Here is a 17,020-nt window from a genome sequence, read left to right on the forward strand (position 1 = left end):
ACAGCTCCCCACTTTTAACAACCACCACGAAACCGCATGGTGAAGTATGAGTAAATAACACCCCCCCCCCCCACACACACACAAAGGAAAAGACCCCCCGTATAGCCTTAACAGACTGTTGGGGCAAGTGCTGTTAGCGAGCACCTATGAAGGCCGGAACGGTTAATGAGGGGGTTGGTGGCCAGCAACCACGCCCCACCGCCTTTGTCTCCCTATTGGCAATGTTTAAACACCGCACTGCGTACTCATTTGAGGCTGAGTCGACCTAGGGGAGGCCCAGGACCGGTTCAAATAATCGTCACCGGTGTTGGCCGTGAGCGGGAATTTAACTTGGGTCGCTGGGTTCATAGTGCAGCGCACACTCACACGCACACTCACATGCACTCACACGCACTCACACGCACGCACACGCACACACACGCGTGCACACGCACACACACGCGTGCACTCACACACACGCGTGCACTCACACACACGCGCGCACTCACACACACGCGCGCACTCACACACACACTCGCACACTCGCACACACTCGCACACGCACAAACATGCACACACCTGCACACGCACGCATGCACAACAATAACGGTCGCCATTCTCCGCTGAGTGGCAGTGACGTCACCACGACGCTTGTGCCAGGCCAGGTGCGCTTTGAGCCCACGTGAACTGTCGGACGCTCGCTTGCAGGAGGTGACGGGACAAACCTAGCAGAGCAGGTGCCATGGGTTGACTGACTCGCACATACGAAGACAAAGATCTCCCGTATAGCCTGTAACAGAGTATTGTGGAAGGTACTGTTACCAAGTAGTACTGATGAAGGGGGTGGGTGGCCAGCCCCACGCCCGGGCCACCTTTGTCTCCCGAACGGCGATGTTTAAACACACCGCACTGGGTACTCATTTCAGGCTGAGTCGACCTAGCAGAAGACCCAATTTCGGTTCGAATATTTTCCACCGTTGTTGTTCACGAGCGAGGATCGAACTCGGGCCGCCGGTGCGGTTTGTAGCGCGGTGCGCTAAACAGCGCGGGCGGGCGTGCGGGCGGGTGGACGGGCGGACGGGTGGGCGGACGACGGTTCAGATGGGTACTCGTGCGTTGGGACTCGCGGCCACGGCGCGAGAGTCGGGGCACGGTGCGAGTGACCACGGCCGACGGGCAAAGAGGAAAAACGCTTCCCCGGGCGCGTGCGTGCCCTCCCACTCGCCCGCCCGGCGGGCCCCGCATCGCGTCGCGTCTCCACAATATCACGAAGAGTATTTGTTATTTGTCGATTGCCTCCCACTGCTCCGAAGCCTCCCAGCGCGTGGGGCTCCTCCGACCCGAACGTCTTCCGCCTTGACCCCCGGCAGAGTCGTCCGTCTGGCGAATTGTTGTTCACCGTCTTGCTCGCTCAAACGCTTTCTTTGCCCGTGAATCTCGGCCGCAAACCAAGCGGAGCTTCGATTCAGATTTGTTTTCTCCTCTCCTCTCTGCCTCCTCCTGTCCTCGTGTTTCCGTGATTCTTGGCCGCCAGTTTCCGTCGCCCCTGTCACGTGCAGGGCGGCCGTGGCCCCGCGTCGCAGGCTCTGATCTCGCTGCGGTGACCCAGGCCTCTACTCAAATCTTTGTTCTGGCGACGAGGCCCCATCCCCCTCACCCCTCCCCCTCACCCCCCTCCACCCCGACAATTTGGCGCGGCTTGAAATTGAGCACCTGGAGCTGGCGACAGAGACGCGGGGATCTTTCATTTTTAGATTAAGCGCAAAAAGCCACAAAGGCTGCCCTGGATGCCTCAAGTAAAAAAAAAAAAAGATGAAAATATTTTTGAAAGCGCGGCCTTCTATTGAGAGGTTGCTCTCGATGATGCTGCGCGTCAATCAGTGGTCGGCGTGGGATGTGAAGCCGACCCCTTGTCGTGGGTATTCATGCCTGCCCACCTGCCTGAGCAGAGTGATGGCGCGGCGTAAAAAATAGTTCCCGCGCGCGCGCAAGTGCACGCAAGTGTGACGCTCGGCCTCCTTTGTGCGTCGCGTGTCAAAACCACGCACATTACCTTCGTTCGAGCAAATGTGAATGTAATAATAGGTTTAATAATAATGGGGATAGGGAGCGGTGGCACAGTGGTGAGCGCACCGTGCTTGAAACCCGTTGAGTTTGATTTACAGCCGCGGCCTAAGCATGTATGTTTAACTTCTTTCGCATCGTACGTAGCCAAACGTGTTGTTCTGTCATTCAAATTTTATTCGCGGATGGAAAGTTTCGCCGACTGATCTCCCGACAGTGGCCGTGAGGGCGGGGCGCTTTGGCATCGTTGAAGTTGCCATTTGTTGTCACCCTGATTTCGGCGAGCGTCGTCCGGTGGCCGTGGCGATGGCGATGGTACGCGCCTGTCGCAGGTGGACTGTGCGGGCAGATCCGCGTCTTGCACCCCCACGCACATCAGCGAGGGGCAACAGCAGCGAGTGGCGGGGTCATATCCGAAGCAGCCTTGGGCTGCCACCACCATTTCACTGACCCGCACTCTGAAGACGACGACGAAGATGAAGACGACAGCGACGACGAATTTAGTCAAATTGAGCGCGGTACGAAGTTGTGTTCACGTTCTTTTTGCTTTTTTTTTTATTTAAAAAAAGTTTTTTCCATTTGTCTCGGAGGTCGCCGCATCTGCTGTGCGCGACGATTTGAGACGGTCATCGTTTTTCTCGGACACTCATTCCCCCCCCACCCCCCCCCCTGGCAAATGCTGGCTCAGCATCTGGTAAAAAATCACGATTCCCCCTCCTCTGAGCCACTGCGACCATTTCCACTCGGAATGGATCGATTTCATAAAGGGGGTTCAGTGATTGGGCGACACTTTATCCTCGGCTCGATTTCTATTTAGTTTTAATTTTTTTCTCTTCCCCTTTTCCCGTAACTTTGCAGTTAAAATAGTAATTGCGTTTGGCGCGCGGCTTAGAGATTGAGACGGATCCGCAAATAGTGGAAGGTTAAGGCTCCGTCATTGATCACGGGTGGTGGCGTGCGTTCAGTATGCAGCGCCGGCGCCGCACGTGCCCCTGTGTTCGTTCTGTCTGTGGCCCGGCCAGGGCGTCCAGGTGACGAGATGTTAACTACCTTGCCTGCTCTGCAGGAGGTCGTGGGTTTGATCCCGACCTTGATGCCTGTATAATTGGAGTTTGCAAGTCTCTCTCTCTCCCTGTGGCCGCGTGGATTTTTTCTCCGGGACATTTGGAATCAACGTGCATTTCGAGTATATGCCCACGTGATAATAATCCACTTACGTTTAGCCATCATGCGTGGCCTGGTCGCTTCTGAAATAAAGAGCTTTATATCTGAGTGGGCCTTACCTGGTCAAATAAAAAATAGTTTAGTCCTTTATTAATTGTGCTGTAACGCGATAAAAGCGGACTGCGAGCAGAACACCGATCACGCAGATAATTATCAATCACTACTCTTTGGTTCTTTCGGTAAAGTCACGTAGGTATAAAATATAAAATAAATTAAATCACGACGTTTCGGGCGCAACACAAGCGTCCGTCATCTGGTGGGAACAACCACAGCAAGACACGCTTGCTGAAGTAGGCCAAAGAGCTTCTAGTAACAAGGGATTATATAGATGAGGGAGGGGGAGGAGCCAGGGATAGAGAGGGTAGGGGGTATGGATCCTTGCAGTCACGAAACTTCTAATCTAGAATTAGCAATCAATCGATATCGGCCCGCTTTTCCGAACTGAACTGGGTCACGGGAGACAGCACCTCCACCAAGTCCTTCTTCCATCCTGCCCTGTCCTCCGCCAGCGGCATCAACTGTGGCTCCCGGATCGCCGGTTTCTCCTCGGCCCAGGCGCACCACCACCTGGTCTTTCCAGCACGATAGCAAGCGGCCTCTGTGGATGATTAGCCAATCAAAAAATGGCGGTGGAGCCGTTTCAATATACGGGCAGATCCACCGAACGCTGATCTCATCGAGTGTCCGATTTAATCGCGGTGGCGATGTCGTGGGCGGTTTTCATGTTTCACTTCATTTGCCGTCTCAGTCTCGTCTTACACCAACTCAGCTCGCGCCAAAGGGCAACTGTTGTTGTTGTTGTTTTTGACAACTTTCCAACGCAGGTGAAAAAGACATGAGTGCGTTACCTTCGTGTCTTGTCAGTGTTCGTAACAGGGGCGGTGGATGGGTGGGTGGGGTGACGGTGGTCTGGGTGGCAGTGGGGGGCGGGCGGGCCGGCCGGCGGCTATGATACATCGGATTTCTCCGGGAATAATGAAAGATTCTGATCCTGATCTTGTAAACAGGCTTCAATTACGAAGACGACTTTTGTTTGAGCGTTGTGTCGCTCATGAGGACCCTGCCCTGTTGAAAGAAAAACCGGCCGTATTGATATAGAGAACAAAATAAAAACATTACTCCTGCGCAGTATTTTGCAAATACGCAAAACAAATTTTGCCCTCAGAGCTGCCTGTCGGGCTCCCTGCTCATGCATATTAATAACCTCCAAATGAAATTGTTAAAATGCATCTGCAGAATCCACGTCCGGCTGCCGCGTGATTTATCCCTACTTTTTAGCATTGCCCCTGGAGTGTAGAGGCTGGGCTCTTCTGACATGATTATCTGCGTTGCGGAGTTATAGTTCGAGGTTCATAAAAAAAAATGCACGCACTCAGCTTGGCCGTCTGCCAGATCTTGTCCTGAGCTAGAGAGCGAGCGCGTCCCAGATAAATCAAAAGCAAAGAGAGGTACACGATAAATTAAAACGATCGCACATTGAAACGCTTTCATATTCAAATTGCACCTTCGCTTTTCATCACTTTGTCAGTGTATCGGCGATAAATAATCGCGTCCTAAGCCGTTCCGCGAAAACATGACGGAATAAAAAACACGTTTAATTCAGAAAGTAAAACAAAAGCAGTGAATAGCTGATGCACAGTTCGTTGCCATGACATTAAAATTAGTTCTCTCTCAGCCTCACTCGAGCATCAATTGCGTCTGTGCTGTCTTTACACCCTTTTGTTTTACGCTTTGCTTTGATAACACTTGTAGCTTCATGATGATAATGATAACATTTATTTACCTCGGGAAAAACATCGTTGAGTCTCAAGACTCTTTTTTTTCAGGAGGCTCCTGTTTAAGTTTTGCAGTTGGGAGCGATGCTTCTGCCACTGTGTTTTTTCTTTCAAATTCACCAAAAGCTGGACCCACAGTTGTGGCTGGCACACGCACGCTCACGCACGCACGGCGTCACTTTTCTTTTCCCTAAACGTCCGCGGCATCTTTTGAACGCCCGTCCGCCTGCGAAGCAAGTCGCCGACGGTTAGCGCAGCCATCGGCAGTTTTAGTTTGGACGGAGGGGTTTGGTTGCCCGCTGCGGGATTTGACGACAAACTTCGGCAGGGCCGTCTCTCGCGCTCTCTCTCCGAACGGAGATGCGTGCGGTTTCCCCTCCGTTCACAATTCCTGAGTCGGGCCGAAGTTTGTCTCGGCAGAGGAGTGACGTCGGGTTGAAAGCTTTCCCCGCCGTCACTTTCGTAGTTCTATTTTTATTGATTTAGTCGACGTCTTAATCTGCGTGGGCGAAAGCGGTGGTTCACGCATCGTTAGGAGAGCCAGACATTGTCCACCTCTTCGCTGTTGTTAGATCAGCCAATCGGTGAGCTCCGTGAATCTTTTTATACTTACAGTATATATATAGTGTAAATATACACATAAAGTATGTAGTGACAGCCGACACAACGGTCATCAACAGTAGTAGTCTTTATTTCCCCCCACCCTTATATATACCTCAAGCCCCCTTTCTCGAAGGTTCCTTGACCCACCCTCCCTCCAGCCAATCACCTTCCACTTTGCTGAACTGATCTCAAATGACCTCCCTGTCAGTCATCCTCCGTTTCCTCGCTCTGTCCATGTTGTATATCTCCCTCCAAACCCCTTCAATTTCCCTGCCTCGAACCAGATGTCGCAAATGGGTTTTGATTCCTTACCCGTACCCGACCGGGTACGGGTACCCGTTCCCTACCCGTACCCTACCCGAAATGAGTGGCAAACGGTTACTCACCAGTGACTCACGGCCTACCCGTACCCGTACCCGGCCGCACCAGTGTCGCAAACGGGTACCCGTACCCAGCCGGGTACGGGTAGCCGGGTATCGGGTAGGGTACGGGTATCGGGTACCCGATTGCGACCTCTGCCTCGAACCCAATCCCCTTTCAGCACCATTAGGTACCAGAGGCCTTTGTTTTGACTCCCTTAGTATCCGTGGCACGCGGTGTCCCCCACATCAGGTGAGTATCGTCAGTCGGTGATATAATCTCGACGCGCACACACACACAGGGTACATAGCGGCTTCATTCACACTCGCTCGTCTGGGCTCGCCACGACCGAGTTGCGCTTTTGGCCGTAGCCATCGCCGCGCTCGGGGATATTCTCTGTCCCGCTCTCATCGCGACGTCGCTCGCGAGGGAAACGAAAACCGCTTTGCCGTCTGGAGCCTCGTCGGCCGACTGGGGGAGGGGTTGCGATTCGTTTGGTTTACAGCCGCGGGGGAAACAAGAAATAGGCGCGCCGCCCCCCTCCGCCTTCCGTTGGGAGGCTCGTGCGCGGTGAGCAGAACGTCGCACGGCGTCGTTGAAATGTCACGGGGGGGGGGGGCGTAATTAAAATAATTTCTATCAAGTCAAACTGGGAGGATAACCTTTTTGGATGCAGTGTGCCGTAATAATCGTGAGACACAGAAGGCCAACACCGATGCATGGTTTCGCCTGCTTCATAACGACACACCGTTGGAAATAATGTTTTTATCCCTGATGGCCCGTGGCGGCTAATGGACCCCCAAGTGCTATTTATTCTCTTGTATAGGAGCAGACCTTTGTTTATTCAGTGTCTACAGATGTTGTGTGATCTTTTCAGATTGATCATAATTGTTTATGGGGCTGCCGAATTTTCAGGACAATCTATATCTGGGTGCCACGGTGGCGCGATGTTAGCTTCCTCGCCTGCTGTACAGGAGGCCGTTGGTTTGATCCTGACCCCCTGACACCTGCATATTTGGAGTTTGCGTGTCTCTCTCCCCGGGGTCGCATGGATTTCTCTCCGGGTCCTCTGGTTTTTCCCTCCAAATTTACACACGTGCGTTTAGAGTATTTGGCTGCTATAAATTTCCACGCGATAAGCCACTTCGTTGAGCTATCATTTGTGGCCAGGTCGCTTCTGAAAAAAAAAATCTACATAGCTCATCGGGGCGGGCCTTACCTGGTCAAATAAAAAATACATATTTTTTTATCAAGGTGCCTGACCACAAAGCACGACAGCCAAAAACGTAAAGTGTCCAGCAACCAACAAACAGCACTGTTGATTTTGTAATAGATAAGAGCGCGTAATAAGCTTCACGAATTTGGAGCGAGGTTATATAATGCCGTGGGGAAAGAGGCAGTGGCAGTGCCAGAGCAGAAGCAGAAAAGTAGGTGTTGCGACCTCCAGTGTTGTGAGCGAGTGGGTTGAATGAATGAGTAGGTGAGTGGGTGGTTGAGTGACATGTCAGTGGATGAGTGAGTGTGTTGTTGTGGCCTGCAACGTGGCGGTTAATAAACGCAGTGTGGATGGGACAGTCTGCTAGACCGAGTCCTCAACATGAGCGGAGGTATCGATGAGAGACGTTTGCGGGACAGTAACCATGGTAGTAGCAACAGAAGAATTATACGGAGGCGACTGCCCGCTGGTAAGCGAGCGAGCGACCGGATTGAATCCTATCAAGTGCAGTGATGTAAGGAACTGGGTTGCTCAACCCATATATGACAATGTCAACTTCATCCAAATATGGGCTTTGTATACGAGTAATCATCGTCCGTAGTTAAATACGACTTTGGCATGAAAAAAAAAAGCTTCTAAGATGCTTCCTTGGGCCAGATGAGTAAAAGAGCCGTTACATGATAGGTCACGTGACATCATTGTGCCATGCAAATTCGTGGTTTTACTGTGGACAAGAATATCATTGTTAATAATAGCATTGAATATCATTGCTGTCAAGAATATAATTGTTCATGATGACGGGAGAAAATCATTGAATATTGTTGAATAATGAATATTGTCAATACACAGTGAAGACTGTCAATACAATCCTGACAATACGCAGTGAATATTGCCACTGAATATTGTCAAAACTATAATTGTCGTCAAGAATATCATTATTGTCAAGAATTTAATTGTTCACGATGACGGGGAGGCAGAGCGTGGAATCGCCATCCCTGCCTCTGGATATTATCGTCGACTTGAGGGGCTTTTTGTTTTTAGTTTCCCCCCCCCCCCCCCCGATGCGTTTTCGGGCTTGCAACCGCGTTCTGATCCGCGCGGCGTTCCGCCGTTTCTCCTCCGCGTTGCCCCGGCAGCTTCTCCGGCTTCGCCGACGCGCGTCGGCGGGGAGGGCTGTGCAGCAGCGGCCTGCGAAAAAACCCGCACGCGGGAATGCCGTTTGCGTGTGCGACGCGTGTCCGTATTTCTTTGTTGCTTCCGTTTTTTTTCAACTCGTTGAAACCAAACCCGTGTGTGTGCCGGCGTGCAGTGGGGCCGATCTGCTGGCGGTGAACGTGGATGGAGACATGCCCTATGATATTTGCGAAGAGCCAGACACCCTGGAACACATTGAAGGTGCCATGGCCGCCAAAGGTAAATATTTGATCTTTGTACGTCGCGTGCGGAAATAAAAAAATGTATATACACGCACACGTCCCGGAGCAGCCACCAACTCCTCGCGCCCGACGCTCAGTCGCTTGAATGCAGCAAAAAGGCAAAGGTGCGGCCCCTGCAATTGCTCGCTCGTGCCACCGCTGGCAGAAATGATCTCTGCTCGAGAGAGCTGTAGAGAAAACACCCTCCAGTCGCGGGAGGGGGTATTTTTGGCCTCCTCTTCTCTTTCACGCTGACCAAACGTCGGGGAAGAGGCGGGAGTCGCCCACACTTTACCCCACCGACGCACGTGACCTGCCCGATCAGCCACCAAACTGCGGTGACCCCCCGTTGCTCCTGCTGTGGGCCGCCGGGCGTGTAGACAGTGGGGATTCAGGAAGCTCGTTGTTTCAAACGGTCCGCTTTTGGAGAGATGGAATCGAACCGGAGACCTGTGGATCGCAACGGTCCAGCGCTACGCCGACTGTGAACGTTGTCGTGGCGGTGGCGTGCGAGCGCGCTTTCGTGAAAATTGAGGCTCGTAAATTACACTTGGTGAACGAGGGTCTCTCAACCAATCGGCGGTGAGAAATGAAAGGGGGGGGAGAGAGAGGCCAGCTGCCCCGCCGGTCGGCCAGCTGCGTTTTGAAAAGGCTTCGACTCCGCATCCTTGGGAGGCGAGAGAGCCGTTGATTGTACCGTTAAAGAACGGCGCTCTCTCTCTCTCGCTCGGAGGCGGTAGGTGGGGGGGGGGATTACCGTTTCATCTCAGCGAGCGAGATGCTCGCCGAGTGAAATACATCTATTGCGCACCGGGCTCTACCGGAGAATCCTTCGGAGCTTTTAAATTAAATAGCCCCGAGGGGCGATGCGCCTGGAGACAGGACGGCGATTGTTGCGGAACACTCGAGGTGGCGCAGCGTTAAATCCCGAAATCCACTCGCACGAACCGCGTCGCTCCGGTCACCGCTGTTTTACGCTCTGTGGTTTTAGTGCCGTTGTAAAACCCCGTGACGGATCGCGGAATCCTGTCCCTGCCGATGGGATGACTCTGTGTATTAACGATTGACCGCCGCTCGACACCGTGAACTCGTAACTCTCTTGCCCCTGTACAACCGAGCCGCTCTGGGTGGCACGAGTAGTCCAGCGCGGCTCACGAGGTGCCAGGTTGGTTTTCCAAAGGCGTTAGGGGGTGGCGGGGGTGGGGGTACTTGTGGTCTCCCGTGAATCTGGAGGGCTCGCGATACGTTATCACGTGTGATGGGTGGGGGGAGGGGCGGGAACCCTGCAGTAAATTTCTTCCGTTTTCCAGCCCCTGATAATAACGTGTGCACGTACTGCCCCGTGAAAATCCACTGCTGGATAAAGGCCGTGTCGGTCTTGGGGCTTGTTTGACTATGCTTCGTCACGCCGATCAGAGCCACGCTGATCAGTCACGCCGGCCAGAGTCACGCCGGTCAGAGCCACAGCAATCAGAGCCACAGCAATCAGAGCCACAGCAATCAGAGCCACAGCAATCAGAGCCACAGCAATCAGAGCCACGCCGATCAGAGTCACACCAGTCAGAGCGGGTTGGCGATTGAGGGGGGCCCATGGCCACTACCCCCGTCTCCCACCATGGCTGGGAATGGAACACAGGTCGCGTCCAGCAGGGTACGAACCACTGCACCACTTCTCGCTTGAGCCTCGTACACAATACACAATATATATATACAAATATAAAAATGCACCAACGGAGGCGGTAAGCCCCCCGCTGATGCGTTTATTTATTCATCAGGCGCATTATTTACTCACTTAATTATTTATGGACGAACCTTTAAAACGCAGACATGCCTTCACGGTTAACTTATTAAATAAACAAACCACGCTGCTGCCGGTGACGGAGGTGACGCTGGCACCCCGTGACGCGGCGTTTGCCGGCTCTGCTCTTCCTGTCCACCTCGGCTCTCTCTTGCCAGACTCGCGCTTTCACTTGGCGCGTCACGTTGGCTGAACTTCTCGGTCTGTTCTGTTCCGTTAACCCGCGGTGTAACGGTCAACACACCGAACTTGCAATACAGAGGTCGCCGGTTCGATTCCATCCTCAGGTGCGGCAGTTGAAACAGTTGTACAAGTTTCTTAATTTTTCTCCCCCACCCCCCATCTGCCGCCTATGTCCACCCAGCAGTGTGTGGGGTCACCACGGGAAGCCGCAGTGGCTAGGAGATGTTAACTACCTCGCCTGGTATACAGGAGGTCGTGGGGTCGATCTCGACCCAGACGCCTGCTGCTGTATATTTGGAGTTTCCATGTCTCTCTCTCATCATCATCACGGTGGCTAGGAGATGTTAACTACCTCGCCTGGTGTACAGGAGGTAGTGGGTTCGATCTCGACCCAGACGCCTGCTGTATATTTGGAGTTTGCATGTCTCTGTCTCTCTCTCCCCGTGGTCGCGTGGAATTGGTCTCCAGGTCTTCCGGGTTTTCCCCTCCACATTTATAATCAACGTGTGTTTAGAGTATTTGGCTGCTATGAATTTCCACACGATGATAAGCCACTTTGTTGAGCTATCATTTGTGGCCAGGCCGCTTCTGAAAAAGAGCCGTATAGCTCAGTGGGCCTTACCTGATAAAATTAAAATAGTTGATAGTTTTTGTAGTTTGTCGATTGGCAGGGCGTGTGTGGTGGAGTAAAGTGTGGGTACTCCCACTTCTTCCAATGTGTCCGGCCGGCCAGCGTGGAAGAGTAGGCCCACGATACCCACTAGAGGGGCTGTCGAGAGCTTCCTCTGCTGGGGGGCACTTCCACCAGCCGTGGCGTGAGCGAGCAGTTGCAGAGGCTGCACCTCTACCTTGAGACGGCATGTGTTGGGGATTGGCTTATCGAGCGTGGGATCGATGCTGTGGTTAATCGAGCGCCACCTACACGACAGTCTGGCCCAGGTGGTTCTGCCGGTGGGAGCAGCTGTCTCACAGCCACGAGGTTGTAAGTTCAAATCCCAGATGGGGTGTTGAATCAGCCGATTGTCGTCATTCCTTTCGGATGGGGGAGGGTTAATAGAAATTAGTTCCAGTTAAGGAAAACGCTACAGCGGTTGTCATTCAGAGAGATTGGCCCCCCACCTTTATCATCATCATCATCATCAGCCATGATCATTTCCGCTGCTGGATGAATGCCTGCCAAAGCCGTGTAACAATCAATTGACAATTCACGTCGCTCGTGCACACGATCGAAATGTAGAATTGCGTAAGGCCAGCTCAGGATCTCCGTGGGTGAGGAGCTTTGCCCAATTCGTTGGCATTTTGGGCACGATTCTCACGTTGGCAAACGTTACCTTTTCATCAAAGTTTGATTAGTGTTGCTAAAATGCGCCAAGAGGGGGGGTATCCATCACTGACAATGCGTTAACTATCACTTGGCCGATGTGTTTGAGACATTCCATCAAGGCTTGAAGCTGGCCCCTTGTGACTTTTGGCACTTTGCTTTTCCTCCACAGAAATGTATTTTTAAACCGTCAATTTTATTCCATTTGTGCTATTGACAACCGTGTCATCAGACAATTTGTGTCCAATTTGAAGGTTGGAACTGTTGCTGAGCAGTGCATTACACGGTGTTCGATCTCAGTCTTCATCACAACTCATTGCATGCAAGTCTATGGGTCTCTATGTAAGTCTATGGGTCTATATATGAGTCTATGGGTCTCTATGTGAGTCTACGGGTCTCTTGTGTGAGTCTATGGGTTTCTGTGTGAGTCTACGGGTCTCTGTGTGAGTCTATGGGTTTCTGTGTGAGTCTACGGGTTTATATATGAGTGTATGGGTCCCTGTGTGAGTCTATGGGTCTCTGTGTGAGTCTACGGGTCTCTGTGTGAGTCTATGGGTTTCTGTGTGAGTCTATGGGTCTCTGTGGGAGTCTACGGGTCTATATATGAGTTTATGGGTCTCTGTGTGAGTCTATGGGTCCCTGTGTGAGTCTACGGGTCTCTGTGTGAGTCTATGGGTCCCTGTGTGAGTAGATGAGTCTATATATGAGTCTATGGCTCTCTGTGTGAGTCTACGGGTCTCTGTGTGAGTCTACGGGTCTCTGCGTGAGTCTATGGCTCTCTGTGTGAGTCTATGGGTCTCTGTGTGAGTCGATGAGTCTATATATGAGTCTATGGCTCTCTGTGTGAGTCTACGGGTCTCTGTGTGAGTCTACGGGTCTCTGTGTGAGTCTATGGCTCTCTGTGTGAGTCTATGGGTCCCTGTGTGAGTCGATGAGTCTATATATGAGTCTATGGCTCTCTGTGTGAGTCTACGGGTCTCTGTGTGAGTCTGTGGGTTTCCGCGTGAGCTGCTGACATTGCTGCGCCTGTCCGTGCCACGCCGCGCGCCGCCAGGCATCACGCAGGAGACCATCGACGACACGCGCTCAGCCGTCGAGAGGCACCTCATGGAGGACGTGCGGAGGGCGATCGCCAACGGCGACAGCCTGGAGCACCGCGACGCGCAGGGCGCCACGCTGGTGAGCGCACCAAGCAGCCCGGCCCACCACACTAACCGCACCATCCCCAAAGCTACTAACCATCCCGGCTTGACCGGGGCAGTCCCTGTGTGTCCCCTCCCTTTCTCTACCCCCCCCCCCCCGTTGAAAATTTGAATGTCGTGCGAAATCTGAATGTGGGTTCTGGTCTCGCGCTTCGCTCGTCATTTTTGGCAGAGGAACCGGGACCACATGCGCAGTGGGCTGGGGTTGGCAGAGGTGCGGGCTGCGTGCAGTGGCTTGGTCACGTCTCTTCGGAGATAAAAACGTTACGAAGGCCGGGCGCGGCGCGCCTACGCCGTCTCAGAGTGTGGTTTTGCTTTTGAACGGAAGGCACGGCAATAACGCGATTCACTCGTGTTCGGATCGGTACGAGGGAGGCAGGCTCGGCAGCTTCGAGGCCAGCGCATCAGAGCTGACACCGCTGAGATGCTGGGCTCAAGGCTGGATTTCAGCCGCCCACCTGCAATTATAAACCGGCTTGCTGCGTTCGCTCTTATTTTTCTTTGTAATGAATGCCGTTCGAGATTAAACCGGACTCTCGAGTGTGGCGAGTTGATGGGTCTCAGGCCATTCACCGATGACTGCAATCAACCAAATCACATTAAAATTGGATTTGCACTCAATTTGGCAAAATTCCACTCAGGAGAATAACTAAATAATAATATTATCTTTCCCTGTCGTGCGACGATTTAATGTAACAACATATATATAGGGAAGTGCTATCCCAGCTATGACGGTAAAGGTGCAGCTCTGCAATTGCTTGTTCACACCACTGCTGGAGGAAAGGGCCACCACTGGAGGATATGTGGCCTACTCGTCAAGGAGCATAAACCATCGCTACGCAAACTCTGGTCATCCTCGCAGCGGTTTTTGGCTGCTCATCAAACATAGACGGTCACCTTATCGCGCGCTTTCGGATGCGCTTCTGCGGCCGTCTGGAATGCTCTTCCTTCCGATATCAAGAAGCCACTGGAGCTACGCACTGTTAAATCATCCAGGTTGAAGACGAATTTCTTTCGAACTGCTATTTGTGTTTAGTTTGTTGCCCTTCCCCCGCAACTCCGAAGAGCACGGTTGGCTTAAGGTATGGTGCGGAAGAAGTTCAGCGCGCGTGACGTACAAGGCGTCTTGAGTGAGGCAACCCTACGCGACCCGCCGATCCGCTGGGTGTCGTCGTTCAAATCCGTGAACGGCGAGAGGCACCATCGGGGCAGGAACAACACCGTGGCGTGACCGTTCACGCCGACGACAAACGTCACGTCCAAGACGATGTGCGTTGCGGCCGTTTCATCGGGACGCGAATCTTGCTCCCCCTGTGACTCGGCGGGGCCCAGTGCGGTTTAACGCATGAGCAAGTTTTAGTTTGTGGGGGATGGGGGTGGATGGGTGGGTGGGTGGTGGACCGCAGTGATTTCATAAACGTGTCCGTTTTCTTACGGAAAAATGAGGTCTTGGGGGGTTTGGATGAGTGTAAGAAAAAAACTGTGAAATTTCACGACATCTGGTAATTATAGATACGTTCTAACGGCAGCAAAGGTCAGTCGGTGAGATGTAGTAGATTGTTAAGCCCAGCCGGTGGAGACGCGTTGGCTTCGCAAGCGTTTGTTTACAGACAAAAAAAAATCTTCATTGTTTACGTAATGGGCTCTGACACAGCATAGGGCCTGTAATATAATTGCGCTGTAATGCGCTTGTGCCTCTGTTTCCCTGGAAACTGCTCTTTAAATCGAATCATCGTCCCCTGCACTCGCGCTCGTTTATCCGTCGAAAAATCAGCGCGGCGCGGCAAAAAGTGTCGATGTCTCTCCTCGGTGAGTGCGCGCCATGCCCCTGTTAACTAGCGGTGCCCCCCATTAACTAGCCCCAGGCCCCCGTTAACTAGCGGTGGCGCACTGCCCGAAAAAGAACTGAGGGTCCTGGCCCATTTGTGCGATGTAAAAGTTTTTTTCCGAGCGTGGCTTGGATAAGGGAGATGCACACTTTGCAGCGATGGGCCAGTGGTATACATTTTACCAATTTTTATTGTACCAGGCAAGGCCCACTTAGCTTATATGTAGCATTTTTTTCAGGAGCAACCTGGCTGTCACAAATGGTAGCACAACGAAGCGGCTTATCACTTATCATCACGTGGAAATTTATAGCAGCAAAATACTCGCTCTTAAGCACACGTTGATTCTAAATTTGGAGCGAATAACTAGAGGACCCGAAGAAAAATCCACACGACAGTAGGGAGAACACGTATACTCCAAATATGCAGCAGGCGTCAGGGTCGGGATCAAACCCACGACCTCCTGCATACCGGGCGAGGTAGTTAACATCTGACCAATGCCAAACACGTGGTTTTAATATTAAATTTAAAAAATACGGCTGGGTGAGGTGTGCGCTTCCCGTAAACCGTGTTTAGATTTAACTCAATTACAAATCACTGGCGCTTTGAGGCCTGGCTTGAAACTCGATGCAGACTTGCGTGAACGTAGTTTATTTTCTTTTCGTAATTTCTTCTCTCCCGCTTTTCCCCATGTTTGTGCTGTCGACGACGTCGCATCACGAGTTGAAAATCGATTCGAGCGTCGCGCAGAGCAGTGCAACCCTCCGTGTTCTGAGGATGGCCCACGGACGTGGGTATTGCAGAGCTAGCTCTGAGACCCACTTCAAACGACCTTTGGTCCACACCGTACATGGCAGCACCCTCTAACCTCCTCTGCGTATGAGAGTAATGCTCCTCGCATATATATATATTTCAATTTCCAAAAGAGCCTACATAAATTAAACACCATGAGTTTAAATTGACACTCAAAAAGTTATCCACCTCACTGATGTCTGCCACTCGTCCACATTTCATTAACATTTTATTTGACCTTGACCCAAGACAAGAGGACCACAATGCAGTTCTTCAGGAACTGTTGATGGTTTATTTTTGCATTATTATAATGATATATTAATAATAGTGCACAAAGCCGAGTGCTTTTTTCACGCGTTTTTTTGCGAACAGTTTCACAGTCAGGAACTCCCTTCCCTCAGCAATCTGTGCTCTCGATGTCCTGCCCCTGGTCAAGTCCAGGCTGAGGACAGCCTCCTTTTGTTCCTTCCGCCGATGACCGACTGCATCTCTCTCTATATATATGTAACATGAATCAGAATCTTTCTTTATCCTGAAGGAATCCGATGAGCCGCAAAGCTCTTTTTCACAGATGTCCAGTGGTAAGCCGGCTATTCCTACGCGGGCGTCTTGGGGGTGCGGTTACGTTTACACGTGATATGAATCTAAAGTGCGTCGTGTTATCGCACTGTAAATGTGGGAAAAAAGATTGAAACGGTTAAGACAAATTGGAAGTTATTAAGTGTCTAAATATGATCGTGTTTCAAGGTAATTGCCCGTAAATGTCATCCACAACTGCAGTTGGAATTCCTCTTCTCCAGTCTCCGCCGTAAAGTGGGTCCGCGCCCTGACACGTATTGTTACAAGCTAATTATTAGGCGTTTAATTAATGATCGAATTAACATCTAGTTCATACGCTCATTGTACAGTATACGTATCGGATCACGCCGTACGAGAATCGCTTGTTCGTCATTTATTTACATTATAAACTACTGTAGATAATTTGTCTGCTATTATTATAATAAATGGCACCTGAGAGGCAGGAAGAGGATGACAGCATGGGTTTGAGAACATAGGCAAGATTTAAAGGGGGCCCTGCCACCAACCCACACGTTGGCACACTCGCCAATCTAAATTATCCACTCGCTTACCCACTCACCCACACGCTCGCTCGCTCGCTCACTCACCGAAAATACATTCTGAGAACGGGGGCTATAGGTAAGGCATTTTTTCGTGATGCCACTTTTGTCAGTGACACGCGACCACAAATAAAAACTCGACAC

The 17,020-nt window shown here is 51.7% G+C and overlaps 1 protein-coding gene across 1 annotated transcript in view; it reads left to right on the top strand.

Annotated features, from left to right (window-relative positions):
* The window catches only part of LOC133355868 (protein phosphatase 1 regulatory subunit 16A-like), a 134,239-nt gene that overhangs the window by 85,224 nt on the left and 31,995 nt on the right, over window positions 1-17,020 (top strand). The window contains exons 6-7 of the mRNA XM_061573281.1: window positions 8,531-8,634; window positions 12,993-13,117. Coding sequence (XP_061429265.1) covers window positions 8,531-8,634; window positions 12,993-13,117 — 229 coding nt within the window. The remainder of the gene's footprint in view (window positions 1-8,530; window positions 8,635-12,992; window positions 13,118-17,020) is intronic.

The sequence above is a fragment of the Lethenteron reissneri genome, chromosome 52, assembly GCF_015708825.2.
Source record: "Lethenteron reissneri isolate LAM-NWPU_2019-01 chromosome 52, ASM1570882v1, whole genome shotgun sequence".
Classification (NCBI taxonomy): Eukaryota; Metazoa; Chordata; class Hyperoartia; order Petromyzontiformes; family Petromyzontidae; genus Lethenteron; species Lethenteron reissneri.